Source organism: Macaca nemestrina, chromosome 12 (genome assembly GCF_043159975.1).
Source record: "Macaca nemestrina isolate mMacNem1 chromosome 12, mMacNem.hap1, whole genome shotgun sequence".
In the NCBI taxonomy this organism is placed as follows: Eukaryota; Metazoa; Chordata; class Mammalia; order Primates; family Cercopithecidae; genus Macaca; species Macaca nemestrina.
The window spans coordinates 55964011-55980695 of record NC_092136.1 but is presented as its reverse complement, the minus strand read 5'-3'; the positions used below and the strand labels follow the sequence as shown (position 1 = coordinate 55980695).

Sequence of the window (16685 nt, the reverse complement as noted above, 5' to 3'; positions counted from 1 at the left end):
AATTTCCTTGATTTTAAAATATTTTCTGATATTTTTCATAAAAATATTTTATGCTGATGAAACAGAGAGAAACATATAGAATATTCCTAGAAGAAGACCTAGATTTATTACTGGCATTTTTAAAAAATAGAACTACTAAATTTTACATTTATTTTGGAGTCAATTAACTTTAATTTGACATTCCTCCAGGAAAGTTAGTTGCATAGAGAAGTATGCCTGTTATTTTAGGTTTGTTCTTTTTTTTTTTTTTTTTTTTTGAGACGGAGTCTCGCTATGTCTCCCAGACTGGAGTGCAGTGGTGCAATCTCGGCTCACTGCAAGCTCCACCTCCCAGATTCACGCCATTCTCCTGCCTCAGCCTCCCGAGTAGCTGGGACTACAGGCGCCCGCCACCACGTCCGGCTAATTTTTTGTATTTTTAGTAGAGACGGAGTTTCACCGTGTTAGCCAGGATGGTCTCGATCTCCTGACCTCGTGATCCACCCGCCTCGGCCTCCCAAAGTGCTGGGATTGCAGGCGTGAGCCACCGCGCCCGGCCTAGGTTTGTTCTTTCTATTCAACTTCCTATAATCATTTCCAGGAAATTCTTATTTATTAAAGTATATTAAAACAATCCTAGTGTTGAAGAACTGAATTAAGAAGTTATTATGGAAAAACATAATGTCTGAAAACAACAGAAGAAAGATATCACAGGGCTCCCTAAATAAAACCCAAATACACTGATAGGAAGTAGCTAGAGCTTTTTTTTGCCCTGGGAAGGTCTGCTTTCCTTAAAGCCAGAATCCTAATCCCACACAATTAGCGTTCTTTTCTTCTCTCTTACCTTTTGCTTCAGATGCGGGGCATGATTGTCTTCCTTGGCTGAGAGATAAAGGGAGCGAACCTGTTCCTGCACTGCATTGTAAAAGGTTGTCTCCCAAAACTGCTGATTTGTCCAAATGGGGTGGTCTTGTACACATGTATAAGCAAACTGGCTGACTCCAGGGGCAAGTTTCTGTGAGAATACACAAAATACATCACCATGGGGCTGGCAGAATTATAACAGTTCATAAGGTCACAGGGGCCACAGTTAATCATAGATGTGATCAAAGGATTTCTCTAAAGAATATCTTATGGTAGTACAGGCTTAGCAATCAGCAACTTACTCTTTTTTAAGTGGCAACTGTGGGCTTGCTGTTGGATCCTTGAGAGTCTCAGTCACTTTATCAAAATGGGTATTTTAGTAACAGCTAAAAATCAAAGCTGTTATTATATCAATTAGAAAATACAGGAAAAGGAGGCACTGTAGATTTAGTGAATATTATTACAATTAGGGCATATAATAAAATCCATCACGATGTAAACATAAAACTCCAGATAATTTAACATTTCCTCTACTTGGCTTTAGGGTACTCTTTTTAAGAGACAGCAATTGATATGTGAGTGAACCTACAGCTTGGCCTTACACACAGAATGAGGATATAGCATGAATTAGGGACTCAGGAGAACCGCACTTTTCCTACTGCTCATTCCAGCCCATTACTTCCCCACCAAAGCTGCTGCCTGGCTCACATACTCTCTAGAAGACTGTCCTGGGCTTCAAGGGCATTTTCTGGTAACCAAATTTGTGCAGGGAAAGATAAACACAAATCAAACCGCCTTCCTTTCAGGGACTTCCTGCTGGGTTTCAGAGTAAGAGTAAACTTAAGAGATGATTAACAACAGAGGGAAGGAAAATGAACTCTGCAGGCATTTAGAAGGCACTTCATATATATTTAAGTTTGTTTAGTTCCAAAACCCCTGCTCGTTTTACAACATCAAATTGTCTTTCAAAAGAACTGAAAGTAAATCAAAATAAATTAAATGCCAAATTAACTGCCAATTAGCACTTCTGTTTTCCCCTCACTTTATGATTTTGTTTCTAAAGTAATATTCTGCCTTGAAACCTCTAAAAAAACTTATATAACATTGCTTTTCAAATTTTAAAGATAATTTACACTGCTAAATTTCAGTTAGTGACTTGAGTCATCTTTCTAGAAGTACTTCTCTCACCTCTAAAAGTTAAGGATGTTTCAAATTTTAAAAAATTCATAATTTTCCAAGAAAAAGTAGGTGCCATTTTCCATAAACATTTTTTTGGCCCATTTTATTCTTTGGAATTGAGTTCATCTATTTTCTGTGAGTAGAACTAAAGTTTCTGATAAGTTTTCTTTTGAAGCAATTTAATAAGCCGAGTCTCTTCTGAAATGTTGGACACTGAAGATGATTACTAAGGTTATATAACAGTTACACAACAAAAGTTGGTTTATTTCTTAGGAATGTATACCAGATATATAAGACATCTGGTAAAAATTATATGCTTAATACATGCTAATCTCCTTTTTGGTCTAGAGCTGGAATAGGTATCATGAATACCACAAAACGTAGTGCCTGTGTAGTCAGAAGCCAGGTGGTTGTGATTCTGCCTTGAAGAGTCTCTGTGTACTACACGCCATGTGTAAGACCTTTTCAAGATAGGACTGTGTTACTGCTGCGGAGCTAACTGGCTATAACCTCAATTCTCCCTATTAAGTGGCTGTAAGTTGTGGCTATGAAGCAAAAATCAGGAGTTCTTTGAGGGTGCACAGGGATCACTGTTGGATTTCATGTCGTCTATCTGCTCATTTAACAAACAGCTACTGTCTACCTATGGGAAATCATGAACAAAATGTGTGTGGTTTTGTGAGTGCGTAAGCAGAAGCCACACACACTGAATCACAAGCTCCTTATATACTCTGCATGAAGACACTTGGGACATGGATTACACACTTTTTCCTCCTTCATTTTTTAGTCCTTTACTGTAAGGACCAGCAATTATTTCAGTAGCAGTACACAAGCCTATTTTGTTTTTTTTTGAAGTGGAGTCTGGCTCTCTTGCCCAGGCTGGAGTGCAGTGGCCGGATCTCAGCTCACTGCAAGCTCCGCCTCCTGGTTTCATGCCATTCTCCTGCCTCAGCCTCCCGAGTAGCTGGGACTACAGGCGCCCGCCACCTCGCCCGGCTAGTTTTTTGTATTTTTTAGTAGAGACAGGGTTTCACTGTGTTAGCCAGGATGGTCTCGATCTCCTGACCTCGTGATCCACCCGTCTCGGCCTCCCAAAGTGCTGGGATTACAGGCTTGAGCCACCGTGCCTGGCCCACAAGCCTATTTTGAAACAGTTTTTTTATTTTTTTAGACAGGGTCTGGCTTTGTCACCCAGGCTGGAGTGCAGTGGCATGATCGTGGCTTACTGCAGCCTCAACTTCCCAGGCTCAAAAGATCCTCCCACCTCAGCCTCTCTAGTAGCTGTAGTAGCTGGGACTACAGGTGTGCACCACTATACCCAGCTGTTCTTTGTAGAAAAATTTGAAACTGGGAGGTGGAGGTTGCAGTGAGCTGAGATGGGGTTTTTGTAGAGATGGGGTTTCATCATATTTCCCAGGTTGGTCTTGAACTCCTGGGCTCAAGTGATCTACCTGCCTTGGGCTCCCAAAGTGCTAGGATTATAGATGTGAGCCACCATGACCAGCCTGAAAGAGATTTTAAAGGCACTAAACTCAAATGAGATAAAACTGTAATTCTCAACTGCCTTTACCATGAGTATACTAAGGGCAGTACCATTTCTTACAAATGCAGCATAACATAATCAACGGCGACTCTAAAAATGTTGAAGTCTTGAAATTATATTAATATAGATAAGCTCCAAAAAAAACGAGCTTTAAACAAATCCTTATCAGATTCTCATAAAGCACTTTTAGGATAATCAACACACCAAAAAAGTTATTAATTAAACATCTTTTATTAAAACTTAACAGAGATGTACAGGAATCTGAGTGTATAATGAAGCCCCACCTTTCTTCAGCATTTTTCTCACTGATGGTGTATATTTGCTTTCCTTGGCACATGTGAGTTGACATTACAGGTTGAGTGTCCCTTATCTGAAATACTTGGGACCAGAAGTGTTTCAGATTTTGGAATATCTGCATTATATTTACTGGATGAACATTCTAAATCTGAAAATCTAATATCTGAAATGCTCCAATGAACATTTCTTCTAAGTATCATGCCAGCCTGCTAGAAGTTTAGAATTTTGGAGCATTTTGGACTTTCTTTTTTCTTTTTGGAGACAGGGTCTCATTCTGTCACCCAGGCTGATGACAATCATAGATCATTGCAGCCCAGAACTGCTGGGCTCAAGGGATCCTCCTGCCTTAACCTCCTGAGTAGCTAGGACTACACGCATGTACTGCCATGCCTGGCTAATTTTAAAAAATGTTTTTTTTTTTTTTTTTTTTTTTTTTTGAGGCGGAGTCTCGCTCTGAGGCCAGGCACAGTGGCTCACGCCTGTAATCCAAGCACTTTGGGAGGCTGAGACAGGCAGATCACTGAAGGTTGGGAGTTTGAGACCAGCCTGGCCAATACGGTGAAACCCCATCTCTACTAAAAATATAAAAATTAGCTGGGTGTGGTGGCGGGCACCTGTAATCCCAGCTACTTGGGAGACTGAGGCAGGAGAGACACTTGAATCTGGGAGGCGGAGGCTGCAGCGAGCTGAGATCGTGCCACTGTACTCCAGCCTGGGCAACAGAGCGAGACTCCATCTCAAAAAAAAAAAAAAAAAAGAAAAAGTTTCTTGAGACAGGTTTTCACTATGTTGCCCAGGCTGGTCTTGAACTCCTGGCCTCATGCAATCCCCCTACCTCGGCCTTCCAAAGTGCTGGGATAGGATTAGGCCACCAAGTGTGGCCCAAATTTTTGAATTAGAGATACTCAACCTGTATCTTCATGTTTATTCACAAACTAAAAGTTGAATATGCAAAAACTAATCTAAGTAATTTGAACAAAAGGGGGACTATATATGTCCCAAGGAAGAAAAATGGTGCAAGACAGAGTGACAGTGGCCCAAAGGGGCCCACAGCCTGCTTACTAGGTGAGAATCACAGCAGGGTAAAGTGACTATAGTACAAACACTTGGTGGCAAGACAGACACAAATGGCTATGGCATCTGTGATAGTGGCAGTAGTCTTAGTAAACAGAGAAAATAAGTGCCTGTAGATAAAACGATTTCCTGATATGTGCATTAGAAATCATTAACCTCCAAATACTTAAAAGATTATTCTTTTTCTAGACATGCAATTTGCCTTCTTTCTTTGTGGTTTCTTGCTTTGTCTGGTCAACCACAAGCAAGGAGCCCTGTGTGCCTCAGTGAGGATGGGCAGGGCCATTTCACTGATGGGTGTTCTCAGGACCAGCAGAGGGCAGTATCACTTTATTCTGCCTAGACGCTATCATGGCTTGATCTACAAATTGCAAAAATGGAACTTTGCAGTCAGCTTGGGATAGAAAGTGGGTGGTAAGGTAAATATTTCAGGTGTTCACTGTGCATTTGAGAGAATCTATAAAGAAAAAGAACTGTTCAGGGTCATATGGCAAGATGAGTAGAACAGATGGGAACAGAAATAAAGCTTTCCATTACTCTATGTTGTCTCTGTAAGATACAAAATTAAGATATTTTACAAACAAACCTGTAATATAATTATGTAGAAAAAGATGTAATGAAACTTTAGGGTTTCAAATTCAGTATAACCTTGGACAGTAGCAGTAGTTTTAGTAAACAGAGAAAATAAGCATTTACGGATAAAACTATCTTCGGATTGTAATAATTTATTTTTAAAAATTTTCTTTATTATTTTGTATTTAATTTTTTTATTCTAATAATTTCCCTGGTTTGAAGAAAAAACTTTCCCAGGACAAGATGGTTTTACAAATTGGTCTGTACACTAGCATCATAATCTTTTAACACTGCACAAAGATGAGATTTAACTCATACTGAGGGTGTGAGAGCAGTGGTGCTGGTTGGGAATGCTTTTGCCAAATGACATCTCTCATTCTCTTCAATTCTGGCAACAATATTTATATTTCATAATAATTTTTATGATTCTGTCCTAAGGAAACAAGTGATATTGTGCCATGCAATTTTATGAGATGTTTAAGAATGCGTTGACTTTCTTCTTTATCTAGAAAAAATAGCCCTTGAAGATACCAGATTAAGCAATGCCATTCATTTTCCACAAAGCTTTCAAAGGAAACCCAGCATGGGACAGGATATGAAGAATAAACTCATGGGGCTCGCCTACCAGCAGGCCAGTTTCAAATCCAAATAAAGGACGTAAATCATCTGAGAGATGAGATGGTCCAGGGAAAGGTTAAGATATCAGCATGAGGGGCCTGTCAAAGGCCTGTCTGGCTAGATATGTTTGTTCCCCAAGCTCAAGGCTCTAGTTTGGGATCTCAGGGAAAACCAGATTTCAGGAAAGAAGGCTAGCTGGCAGGACTTATCCATAAACATGTAATGGTCTTAAAGAATAATGCAGAGATTCATTGTTTAAATTGCTGGTGATTTCCTATCTAGTTCTGGTCCCTGGAATGTAAGTGTACCTAACTAACCGCACAATTCAAGGATGGTGCTAGCAAGTCCTCCTGTGATTCTGCTCTGGTCTCACCAAGTCCAGATAATAAATCCCTTTAATAATTAATTTTAGAGCATTTTCTGATGAAATTGGGAGTCTTTCTTTTGCTTAGTCTTGAGAGACAAACAAAAGGAAGATAGAAATAGGAAAAATATGTATCCAAAACCTGGCTTTATCACATCTTAAACATATTTGCTTTGTCCCTCCCCCCCCTTTTTTTTTAAAGAAAGGACATACAATACATACAAGTCCACTGTATACCTCTCCTGATTCTATTTCTCTCCTATCCTAGAGGTGACCATTATCATGAATTAGGTATTATCATTCCCATTTTGTTTTTTACCTGTGTATGTCCATAAAGAATATATCAGTTATATTGCAGGTTTTATTCTATCCCTTATTGATGCTTTTCATGTATATAACTCATACTTCATCTATTTATGTGATATCTAACAAAACTATATAATTAATTGGGACAAAACACAACTGGCTTTTGTAAACATACAACTCAGCAGGAGCAGAAAGAGAATGGCCTATAAGCAATGAGTATTTAGAATATTATGTTCATTAGTTAGTGGGATTTACAGAATAGTGAGTAATCCATTTAGTTAAATGGGGTGACTAAAAGCGTATTCCACATTTTTTCCTGTTTTACTACCTGATACTCAGAGATTGAACAGTACAAGTATCCTTAAACTCAGAATAGTCTATACCCCTTCTGGATTGCTCCAAAGATCGAGGCATACAATTTCTGCATGAGAGGCATATTCATCCACCAGCATTGTCCAGTATTCACTTGATGTGCCAGGTTCTATAAATGTCAGTAGTTGGGATGATAGGATTAAAGTCCTTTTTTTTCAAGACATAGTCTCGTCTTGTGACCCAGGCTGGAGTGCAGTGGCACAAACGAGGCTCACTGCAGTCTTAACCTCCTGGGCTCAAGCAATCCTTTTGCCTCAGCCTCCCATGTAACTGGGACCACAGGCATACACCACCATGCCTGGCTAACTTCTGTATTATTTGTAGAGATGGGGTCTCACTTTGTTGCCTAGGCTGGTATCAAACTCCTGGGCTCAAGTGATCCTCCCGCTTTGGCCACCCAAAGTTCTAGGATTAAAGCCGTGAGCCACCAGGCCCAGGTGAACTCCAGTTTTAAACCACTTAGGCTTCTAATGATTCTGTGTCTTAATTTGTTTAGTAAATATCAAGAGTTCAGAGGATAAATCAATTTCTTTCCTTTGTGGTCCAGAAATTTGTAGACATCAAATGCAAGACAGTTGTCAAGTCCTTTGCCTTGGGTTTGGTGGTCTCAAAAATATAAGATACGATCTAAATTCTCCTAATCCTCTTATTTTTGGCCGGTTTTAATTTTTTTTTTTTTTTTTTGAGACAGGGTCTCATCTGTTGCCCAGACTACGGTGCAGTTGGCATGATCTTGGTTCACTGCAGTCTGAACCTCTGGGGCTCAAGTGATCCTCCCACCTCACCCTCCTGAGTAACTGAGACTACAGGTGTGCATTACCATGCCTGGCTAATTATTAAACAAAATTTTTGTAGAGATGGGGGTCTCACTATGATGCCTAGGCTGGACAATTTTATACAAGTAGTACAATGTTGTGTTTCATTCTGCAACTTGGTTTTTCATGCATTATGTTGTTAGATTTATTCAGGTAATGAGAATTATCTGACAACTAAAAATATCTCTGTAAAAAGTCTTTAAAATAAGAAAAAATTATTATAACCAACCTATTCTGAGTATAATACATTTTCAGTATAAATATTTATCAACTCAGTTAATCCTCACTACAATCTTATGACCCGCTGAGATAGGTACCATTATTTCCCCTGTTTAAAAATGAGGAAATAGCCAGGCTCGGTGGCTTATGCCTGTAATTCTAGCACTTTGGAAGGCTGAGGCACGTGGATCACCTGAGGTCAGGAGTACAAGACCAGCCTGGTCACCATTGTGAAACCCTATCTCTACTAAAAATACAAAAATTAGCTGGGCGTGGTGGCACATGCCTGTAATCCCAGCTACTTGGGAGGCTGAGGCAGGAGAATTGCTTGAACCTGGGAGGCAGAGGTTGCAATGAGCCAAGGTCGTGCCATTGCACTCCAGCCTGGATGACAGAGCAAAACTGTTTCAAAAAAAACCCAAAAAAGTGGGGGGGGGGGGATTGAGGCAAAAAGAAGTGACTCGTTCAAGGGAACACTGATAGGGAGTGACAGGCCAGAGATGGGATTTGAACCCAGCCAGTTTGGCTTATAGAGTCTTGTTTTTCAACTACTGCACAATTTAACTATTGTATGGAATTCCATGGTATGAATATACAGCGTTGTCTTGTTTCTGTTAATAGACAGTTGTATTATTTCCAACTGTTTGCTATTATAAACAATGATGCATAAATATCATCATATATTTCAACTGCCAACTATTGATTATTGGTTTCAGCACCATTTAGTAGGGCCTGGAAGTACTTGACACGGGTCCCAGTAAATGTGGTAATTCTCATTGTTATCTATACCAATAAGCATTTTGGGGTTATTGCATATTGGTTATTTTTCTAATAAGAAATCATTTCATGTAGGTATTTTGCAAATCCACTATTTTAAAAAATTAACAGTAATTCTTTAATATCAGGAAGTCCTAGCCAAACAATCTTAAAATTCATATGGAATCACATAAGAAAGACCCTGAATAGCCAAAGCAATCCTGAGGAAAAAAAAAAACAAAGCTGTAAGCATCCCACTATCTGACTTCAAAATATTCTATAAGGCTGTATTAGCCAAAACAGCATGGTACTGCCATAAAAACAGACTCATTGACTAAAAAAGCAGAATAGAGAACCCATAAATAAATCTATGTATGCATAGCCAACTGATTTTCCACAGGGGTGCCAAGAACAGATACTGGGGAAATAACAAACTCTTCAATAAATGGTGTTGGGAAAACTGGATATCCATACGTAGGAAAATGAGACTAGACCTCCATCTCTCACCTTATACAAAAATCAAATCAAAATGAATTAAAGACTTCAATGTAAGACCTGAAACTATGAAACTACTGGAAGAAAATATTGGGGAAATGCTGCAGGACATTGGTCTGGGCAAAGATTTCTTGGGCAAGACCTCAAAAGCACAGGCAACAAAGAGCAAAAATAGACAAATGGGATTATATCAAGTTAAAAAGCTTCTGCACAGCAAAGGAAACAATCAGCAAACTAATGAAACAACGTACAAAATGGGAGAAAATATTTACAAACTATCCATCCAACAAGGGATTAATAACCAGAGTATATAAGGAATGCAAGCAACTCAAAAGCAAAAAACTGACTAAAAAAATGGGCAAATGATTGAGCAGACATTTCTTAAAAGAAGACATAAAAATGGTCGACAGGCATATTTAAAAATGCTCACCATCAGGCCAGGCGCTGTGGCTCACGCCTGTAATCCCAGCACTTTGGGAGGCCGAGACGGGTGGATCACGAGGTCAGGAGATTGAGACCATCCTGGCTAACACAGTGAAACCCCATCTCTACTAAAAATACAAAAAATTAGCCGGGCGTGGTGGCGGGCGTCTGTAGTCCCAGCTACTCGGGAGGCTGAGGCAGGGGAATGGCGTGAACCCAGGAGGCGGAGCTTGCAGTGAGCCCAGATCGCGCCACTGTACTCCAGCCTGGGCGACAGAGCGAGATTCTGTCTCAAAAAAACAAAAAAAACAAAAAAAACAGTAGATCTACCATACCCCTGCCGGATATATATCCAAAAGGAAGAAAACTAGTATATCAAAGAGATTACATTTATTATAGCAGTATTCACAAGGGCCACGATATGGAATAAACCTAAGTGTACAACAACAGATGAATGGATAAAGGAAACATGGTATATATACATAGTGGAATAATATTCAGCCATAAAAAAGAATGAAATCCTGTCATTTGCAGCAACATGGATGGAACTGGAAGTCATTATGTTAAATGAAATAAGCCAGGCACAGGATAAATATCACATTTTCATGCATATGTGGGAGCAAAAAACGTTCATCTAATGGAAGTAGAGAGTAGAATGATAGTTCCAAGAAGCTGGGAAGGGCTACTGGGGAGGGGGAATAAATACATTTAGAAGGATAAGTTCTAGTGTTTGAAAGCACGGTAGGTGATTACAGTTAACAATAATTTATTGTATATTTCAGAAAAGCTAGATTTGAAATGTTCCCAACACAAAGAAATGACAAACGTTTGAGGTGATGGATATTCTAGTTACCCTGATTTGACCGTTACACACTGTATACATGTATTGAAATATCACTTGTACCTCATAAAAATGTATAGTTATGTATTAATAAAAATTCTTTAATATCAAATATCTAGTCATTGTTCAAATTTACAATTGTTAAATGTAAAAAAGTTTGTTTTTCTGCTATTTTTACCATCAGTTTGCTTAACTCAAGTAGGAATTAAGGTCAAATAATTATATATTACCATTAGTCTGCATATTGCTAGCATCGATTTTATTCTAGTTTCTTTTTCCACTTGCAATTTATTTGTTGAAAAAACTGGATCATTTGTCCCATAAAGTTTCCATCAGTCTGACTGCATCCCAGTGGTGACATCTGACACATTTCTTTTGTCCTCTGTGTTTTCCTACAAATCAGTAGTTGAATCTAGAGGCTTATCAGATTCAGGCTTGTTTGGCAAGAATACTTCAGACAGTACTACCCCGAGGGGTAGCACTCACGGGGCACATCTGTTTGTCTCTCCTTTTGTTATGTTAGACGATGTTGATTGTCAATGCCCAGATTTGTTAATAATTAGAAGTGGTAAAATTGTGATATTCTAATTCTAACATTACTTCCTCACTCATTAGTTAGAGTACTTCTTTTTTTTTTTTTTTTGAGACGGAGTCTTGCTCTGTTGCCCAGACTGGAGTATAATGGCATGATCTCAGCTCACTGCAACCTCTACCTCCTGGGTTCAAGCAATTCTCTGCCTCAGCCTCCCAAGTAGCTAAGATTACAGGTGCCCGCCACCACGCCCGGCTAATTCTTTTATGTAGTTTTTGTAGAGATGGGGTTTCACCATGTTGGCCAGGCTAGTCTTGAACTCCTGACCTTGTGATCCGCCCACCTCGGCCTCCCAAAGTGTTGGGATTACAGACATGAGCCACCGCGCCCGGCCTAGAGTAATTCCATAAAAGAAAGTTTCCCTTATCAACTGTTGGTGAACCACAGGCATAGTCTGTATTAGAAAAGCAGGATAAATATTTGATTCAATCCCTTTGTTTAACAATTTTAAAAACAGTAAGTTGTTTTTCTAGTGTCTACCACAGGTAACCAATTAGTTCGGTTTTTAAAAATTAATATCTTTATCAACTCATAAATTTTAAAACATATTTGGTTCACCATTAAATTATCATTAAATCTAAGTTTAGAAACAAACCCTCCCAAAAAATCTATCCATAAGCGTTCACTGAAAATTTGTTCTGTTTTTGTTTTTGTTTTTTGTTTTTGGAGACAGTCTTGCTCAATTACCCAGGCTGGAGTGCAGTGGTGCGATGGCAGCTCACTGCAACCTCCGCTTCCTGGGTTCAAGTGGTTCTTGTGCCTCAGCCTCCTGAGTAGCTGGGATTACGGGTGCATGCCACCATGCCTGGCTAATTTTTGTATTTTTAGTAGAGACAGGGTTTTGCCATGTTGGCCAGGCTAGTCATGGTTCAACATATGCAGATCAGTAAATTTGATTTATCACATAAACAGAACTAAAGACAAAAACCACAAGATTATCTCAATAGATGCAGAAAAGGCCTTTGATAAAATTCAATATCCCTTCATGTTAAAAACTGTCAACAAACTAGGTATTGAAAGAATATACCTCATAATAATGAGAGCTATATATAACAAACCCACAGCCAATATTATACTGAATAGGCAAAAACTGGAAGCATTCCCTTTGAAAACCAGAACAAGACGATAGTCTGATTTCCCTCTTCCCCCAAAAGGCAAGCACGAGGAGCGGCAGGACGAGCATGGCTACATCTCCCGGTGCTTCACGCGGAAATACACGCTGCCCTCCGGTGTGGACCCCACCCAGGTCTCCTCCTCCCTGTCCCCTGAGGGCACACTGACCGTGGAAGCCCCCATGCCCAAGCTAGCCACACAGTCCAACGAGATCACCATCCCGGTCACCTTCGAGTCGCGGGCCCAGCTTGGGGGCCCAGAAGCTGCAAAATCCGACAAGACTGCCGCCAAGTAAAGCCTTAGCCCGGATGCCCACCCCTGCTGCCGCCACTGGCTGCGCCCCCCCACCCTTAACCTGTGTGTTCTTTTGATACGTTTATCTTGTTTTTCCTCAAATAAAGTTCCAAGTAACAACAACAAAAAAAGAAAACCAGAACAAGACAAAGATGCCCTCTCTCACAACTCCTATTCAACATAGTATTGAAAGTTCTGGCCCAGGGAAACCAGGCAAGGAAAGAAATAAAGTGTATTCAAACAGAAAGACAGGAAGTCAAATTATCTTTGTTTGCCAATGGCATGGTCCTATATCTAGAAAACCCCACTGTCTCAGCCCAAAAGCTTCTTAAGCTGATAAGCAACTTCAGTGAAGTCTCAGCATACAAAATCAATGTGCAAAAATCAGTAGCATTCCTATATACCAACAACAGGCAAGCAGAGAGACAAATCATGAATGAACTCCCATTCACAATTGCTAGAAAAACAGTAAAACACCTAGGAATAAAGCTAACAAGGCAAGGGAAGGACCTCTTCAAAGAAAACTACAAACCACAGCTCAAAAAAATCAGAGAGGACACAAACAAATGGAAAAACATTCCATGCTCATGTATTTGAAGAATCAATATTGTGAAAATGGCCATACTGCCCAAAGTAATTTATAGATTCAATGTTATATCCATTAAACTACCATTGACATTCTTCACAGATTTAGAAAAAAAAACTGTATTAAAATTCACATGGAACCAAAAGAGCCTGAATAGCCAAGAAAATACTAAGCAAAAAAGAACAAAGATGGAGGCATCATGCTACCTGACTTCAGACTATACTAGAAGGCTACAGGAACCCAAGAAGCATGGGATTGGTACAAAAACAAATACATAGACCAGTGAGAATACAGAACTCAGAAATAAGACCGCACACCTACAACCATCTGATCGCTGACAAACCTGACAGAACAAGCAATGGGGAAAGAATTCCCAATTAATAAATGGTGCTAGGAGAACTGGATAGCTATATTGAAGAAAATTGAAACTGGACCTCTTCCTTACACCTTATACAAAAATTTACCTGGCCAGGCACAGTGGCTCACGCCTGTAATCCCAGCACTTTGGGAGGCTGAGGTGGGGGGATCACGAGGTCAGGAGATCGAGACTACCCTGGCCAACATGGTGAAACCCCATTTCTACTAAAAATACAAAAACTAGCTGGGCATGGTGACGCACGTCTGATGTCCCAGCTACTTGGGAGGCTGAGGCAGGAGAATGGCGTGAATCTGGGAGGCAGAGCTTGCAGTGAGCTGAGATCGCGCCACTGCACTCCAGCCTGGCGACAGAGCAAGACTCCGTCTCAAAAAAAAAAAGGAAAAAAAAAAAAAAACTCAAGATGGATAAAAGACTTAAATGTAAAATGCGAAACTATCAAAAACCCTAGAAGAAAATCTAGGCAATACTTTTCAGGATATAGGCATGGGCAAAGATTTCATAATGAAAACGCCAAAAGCAATTGCCACAAAAGCAAAAACTGACAAATGGGATCTAATTAAACTAAAGAGCTTCTGCACAGCAAAAAAACTATCATCACAGGGAATAGACAACCTACAGAATGGGAGAAAATTTTTGCAATCTATCCATCTGATGAAGGTCTAATATCCAGAGTCTACAAGGAACTTAAGTAAATTTACAAGAAAAAAAGACCACATTAAAAAGTAGGCAAAGGACATGAACAGACACTTCTCAAAATAAGACATACATGTGGCCAACAAACATATAAAGAAAAGCTCACCATCACTGATTAGAGAAATGATAATCAAACCTACAATAAGGTAACACCTCACGCCAAACATGATGATGATGATGATTATTATTATTATTATTTTGAGACGGAGTCTCGCTCTGTCACCCAGGCTGGAGTGCATTGGCGCGATCTCGGCTCACTGTAAACTCCGCCTCCCAGGTTCATGCCATTCTTCTGCCTCAGCCTCCCGAGTAGCTGGGACTACAGGTGCCCGCCACCTCGCCCAGCTAATTTTTTGTATTTTTAGTAGAGATGGGGTTTCACCGTGTTAGCCAGGATGGTGTTGATCTCCGGACCTCGTGAACCACCCGCCTTGGCCTCCCAAAGTGCTGGGATTACAGGTGTAAGCCACCACGCCCGGCCAGGGTGACAATTATTAAAGCAAAAAAACAGATGCTAGTGAGGTTGCACAGTAAAGGAACACTTTTACACTGTTGGGGGGAGTGTAAATTAGTTCAACCCTTATGGAAGACAGTGTGGTGATTCCTCAAAGATCTAAAGGCAGAAATACCATTTGTCCCAGCAATTCCATTACTGGGTACACACCCAAAGGAACGTAAATCATTATATTATAAAGAAACATGCATGCATATGTTCATTGCAGCACTATTAACAATAGTAAAGACATGGAATCAACCCAAATACTCATCAATGACAGACTCAATAAAGTAATTGTGGTATATATACACCATGGAAACTATGCAGACATAAAAAGGAATGAGATGATAATCTTTGCAGGGACATGGATGGAGTTGGAAGCTATTATCCTCAGCAAACTACCACAGGAACAGTAAACCTAACACTGCATGTTCTTACTTATAGGCAGGAGCTGAATGATGAGAACACACGGATACATAGGGAAGAACAACACACACTGGGGCCTGTCAGAGGTGGGTGAGAGGAGGGAGAGCATCAGGAAGAATAGCTAATGGATGCTGGGCTTAATACCTAGGTGGTGGCATGATCTGTGCAGCAAACTACCATGGCACACATTTACCTATGTAACAAACCTGCACATCCTGCGTGTACCCCTGAACTTAAAATAAAGGTTGAGGCCGGGCATGGTGTTTCACGCCTGTAATCCCAGCACTTTGGGAGGCCGAGGCGGGCAGATCACGAGGTCAGGAGATTGAGACCATCCTGGCTAACACGGTGAAACCCCGTCTCTACTAAAAATAAAAGAAATTAGCCAGGTGTGGTGGCGGGCGCCTGCAGTCCCAGCTACTCGGGAGGCTGAGGCAGGAAAACGGTGTGAACCCAGGCGGCACAGCTTGCAGTGAGCCAAGATAGCACCACTGTAGTTCGGCTTGGGCAAAAGAGCGAGACTTCCATCTCAAAAAAATAAAAAATAATTAAAAAAAAAAATAAAGGTTGAAGAAAAAAATAAGTAAAAATTAAAAAGGCCAAATATGTGAATAGAGATTTCACCAGAGATGATACATTGATAGCAAATATGAACATGCAAAGATACTCAATATTATTAATTAGGGAAATGAAAATCACAATAACCTACTGCTTCATATCTATAAGAATGGCTAAATTGAAAAACACTGACATGTGGATGTGGAGCAACTGGAAGTCTCATACACTGCTGGAAAGAATATAAAATGGCAGTACTATGGAAAAAATGTATTTTTGGCTGGGTGTGATGGCTTACGCCTATAATCCCAGCACTTTGGGAGGCTGAGGCAAGTGGATACCTTGAGATCAGGAGTTCGAGTAAATAATAATAATAATAAATGCTAAGCCAAATAACCTAAAGAAACTGCTGAAGAGTTCAACATAGTTGTGTCTGAAAAGCACATCATAAAAGAAGAACAGGGACCTCTGTTTTTGTAATAAACTGTAATCTTTATATTTCTGAAATGTATGCATATATGCCACAGATCATGAGGTCAGGAGATTGAGACCATCCTGGCTAACACGGTGAAACCCTGTCTCTGCTAAAAATACAAAAAATTAGCCGGGCACGGTGGCACACGCCTGTAGTCCCAGCTAGGCAGGAGGCTGAGGCAGGAGAATCGCTTGAACCCCGGAGGTGGAGGTTGCAGTGAGCCAAGATCGCACCACTGCACTCCAGCCTGGGCGACAGAGTGAGACTCCATCTCAAAACAAAAAAAAAATTTACTAAAAAATGCTCTATGTAGTTCGTCACAAAGGTTTAAAGTGATATGGATTAGTGCAGCGTAAAA

At 40.2% G+C, this 16685-nt stretch overlaps 1 protein-coding gene and 1 pseudogene across 7 annotated transcripts in view; one reads left to right on the top strand and one right to left on the bottom strand.

Moving 5' to 3' along the window:
- Positions 1–16685, bottom strand: part of LOC105488765 (SET binding factor 2) — a 547946-nt gene that overhangs the window by 106852 nt on the left and 424409 nt on the right. For all 7 annotated transcript variants that reach the window (XM_071075110.1, XM_071075112.1, XM_071075109.1 and 4 more), the window contains exon 18: positions 824–994. In XM_071075110.1, the coding sequence (XP_070931211.1) occupies positions 824–994 (171 nt within the window). The remainder of the gene's footprint in view (positions 1–823; positions 995–16685) is intronic.
- On the top strand, positions 6093–12832 carry LOC139357639 (heat shock protein beta-1 pseudogene; annotated as a pseudogene).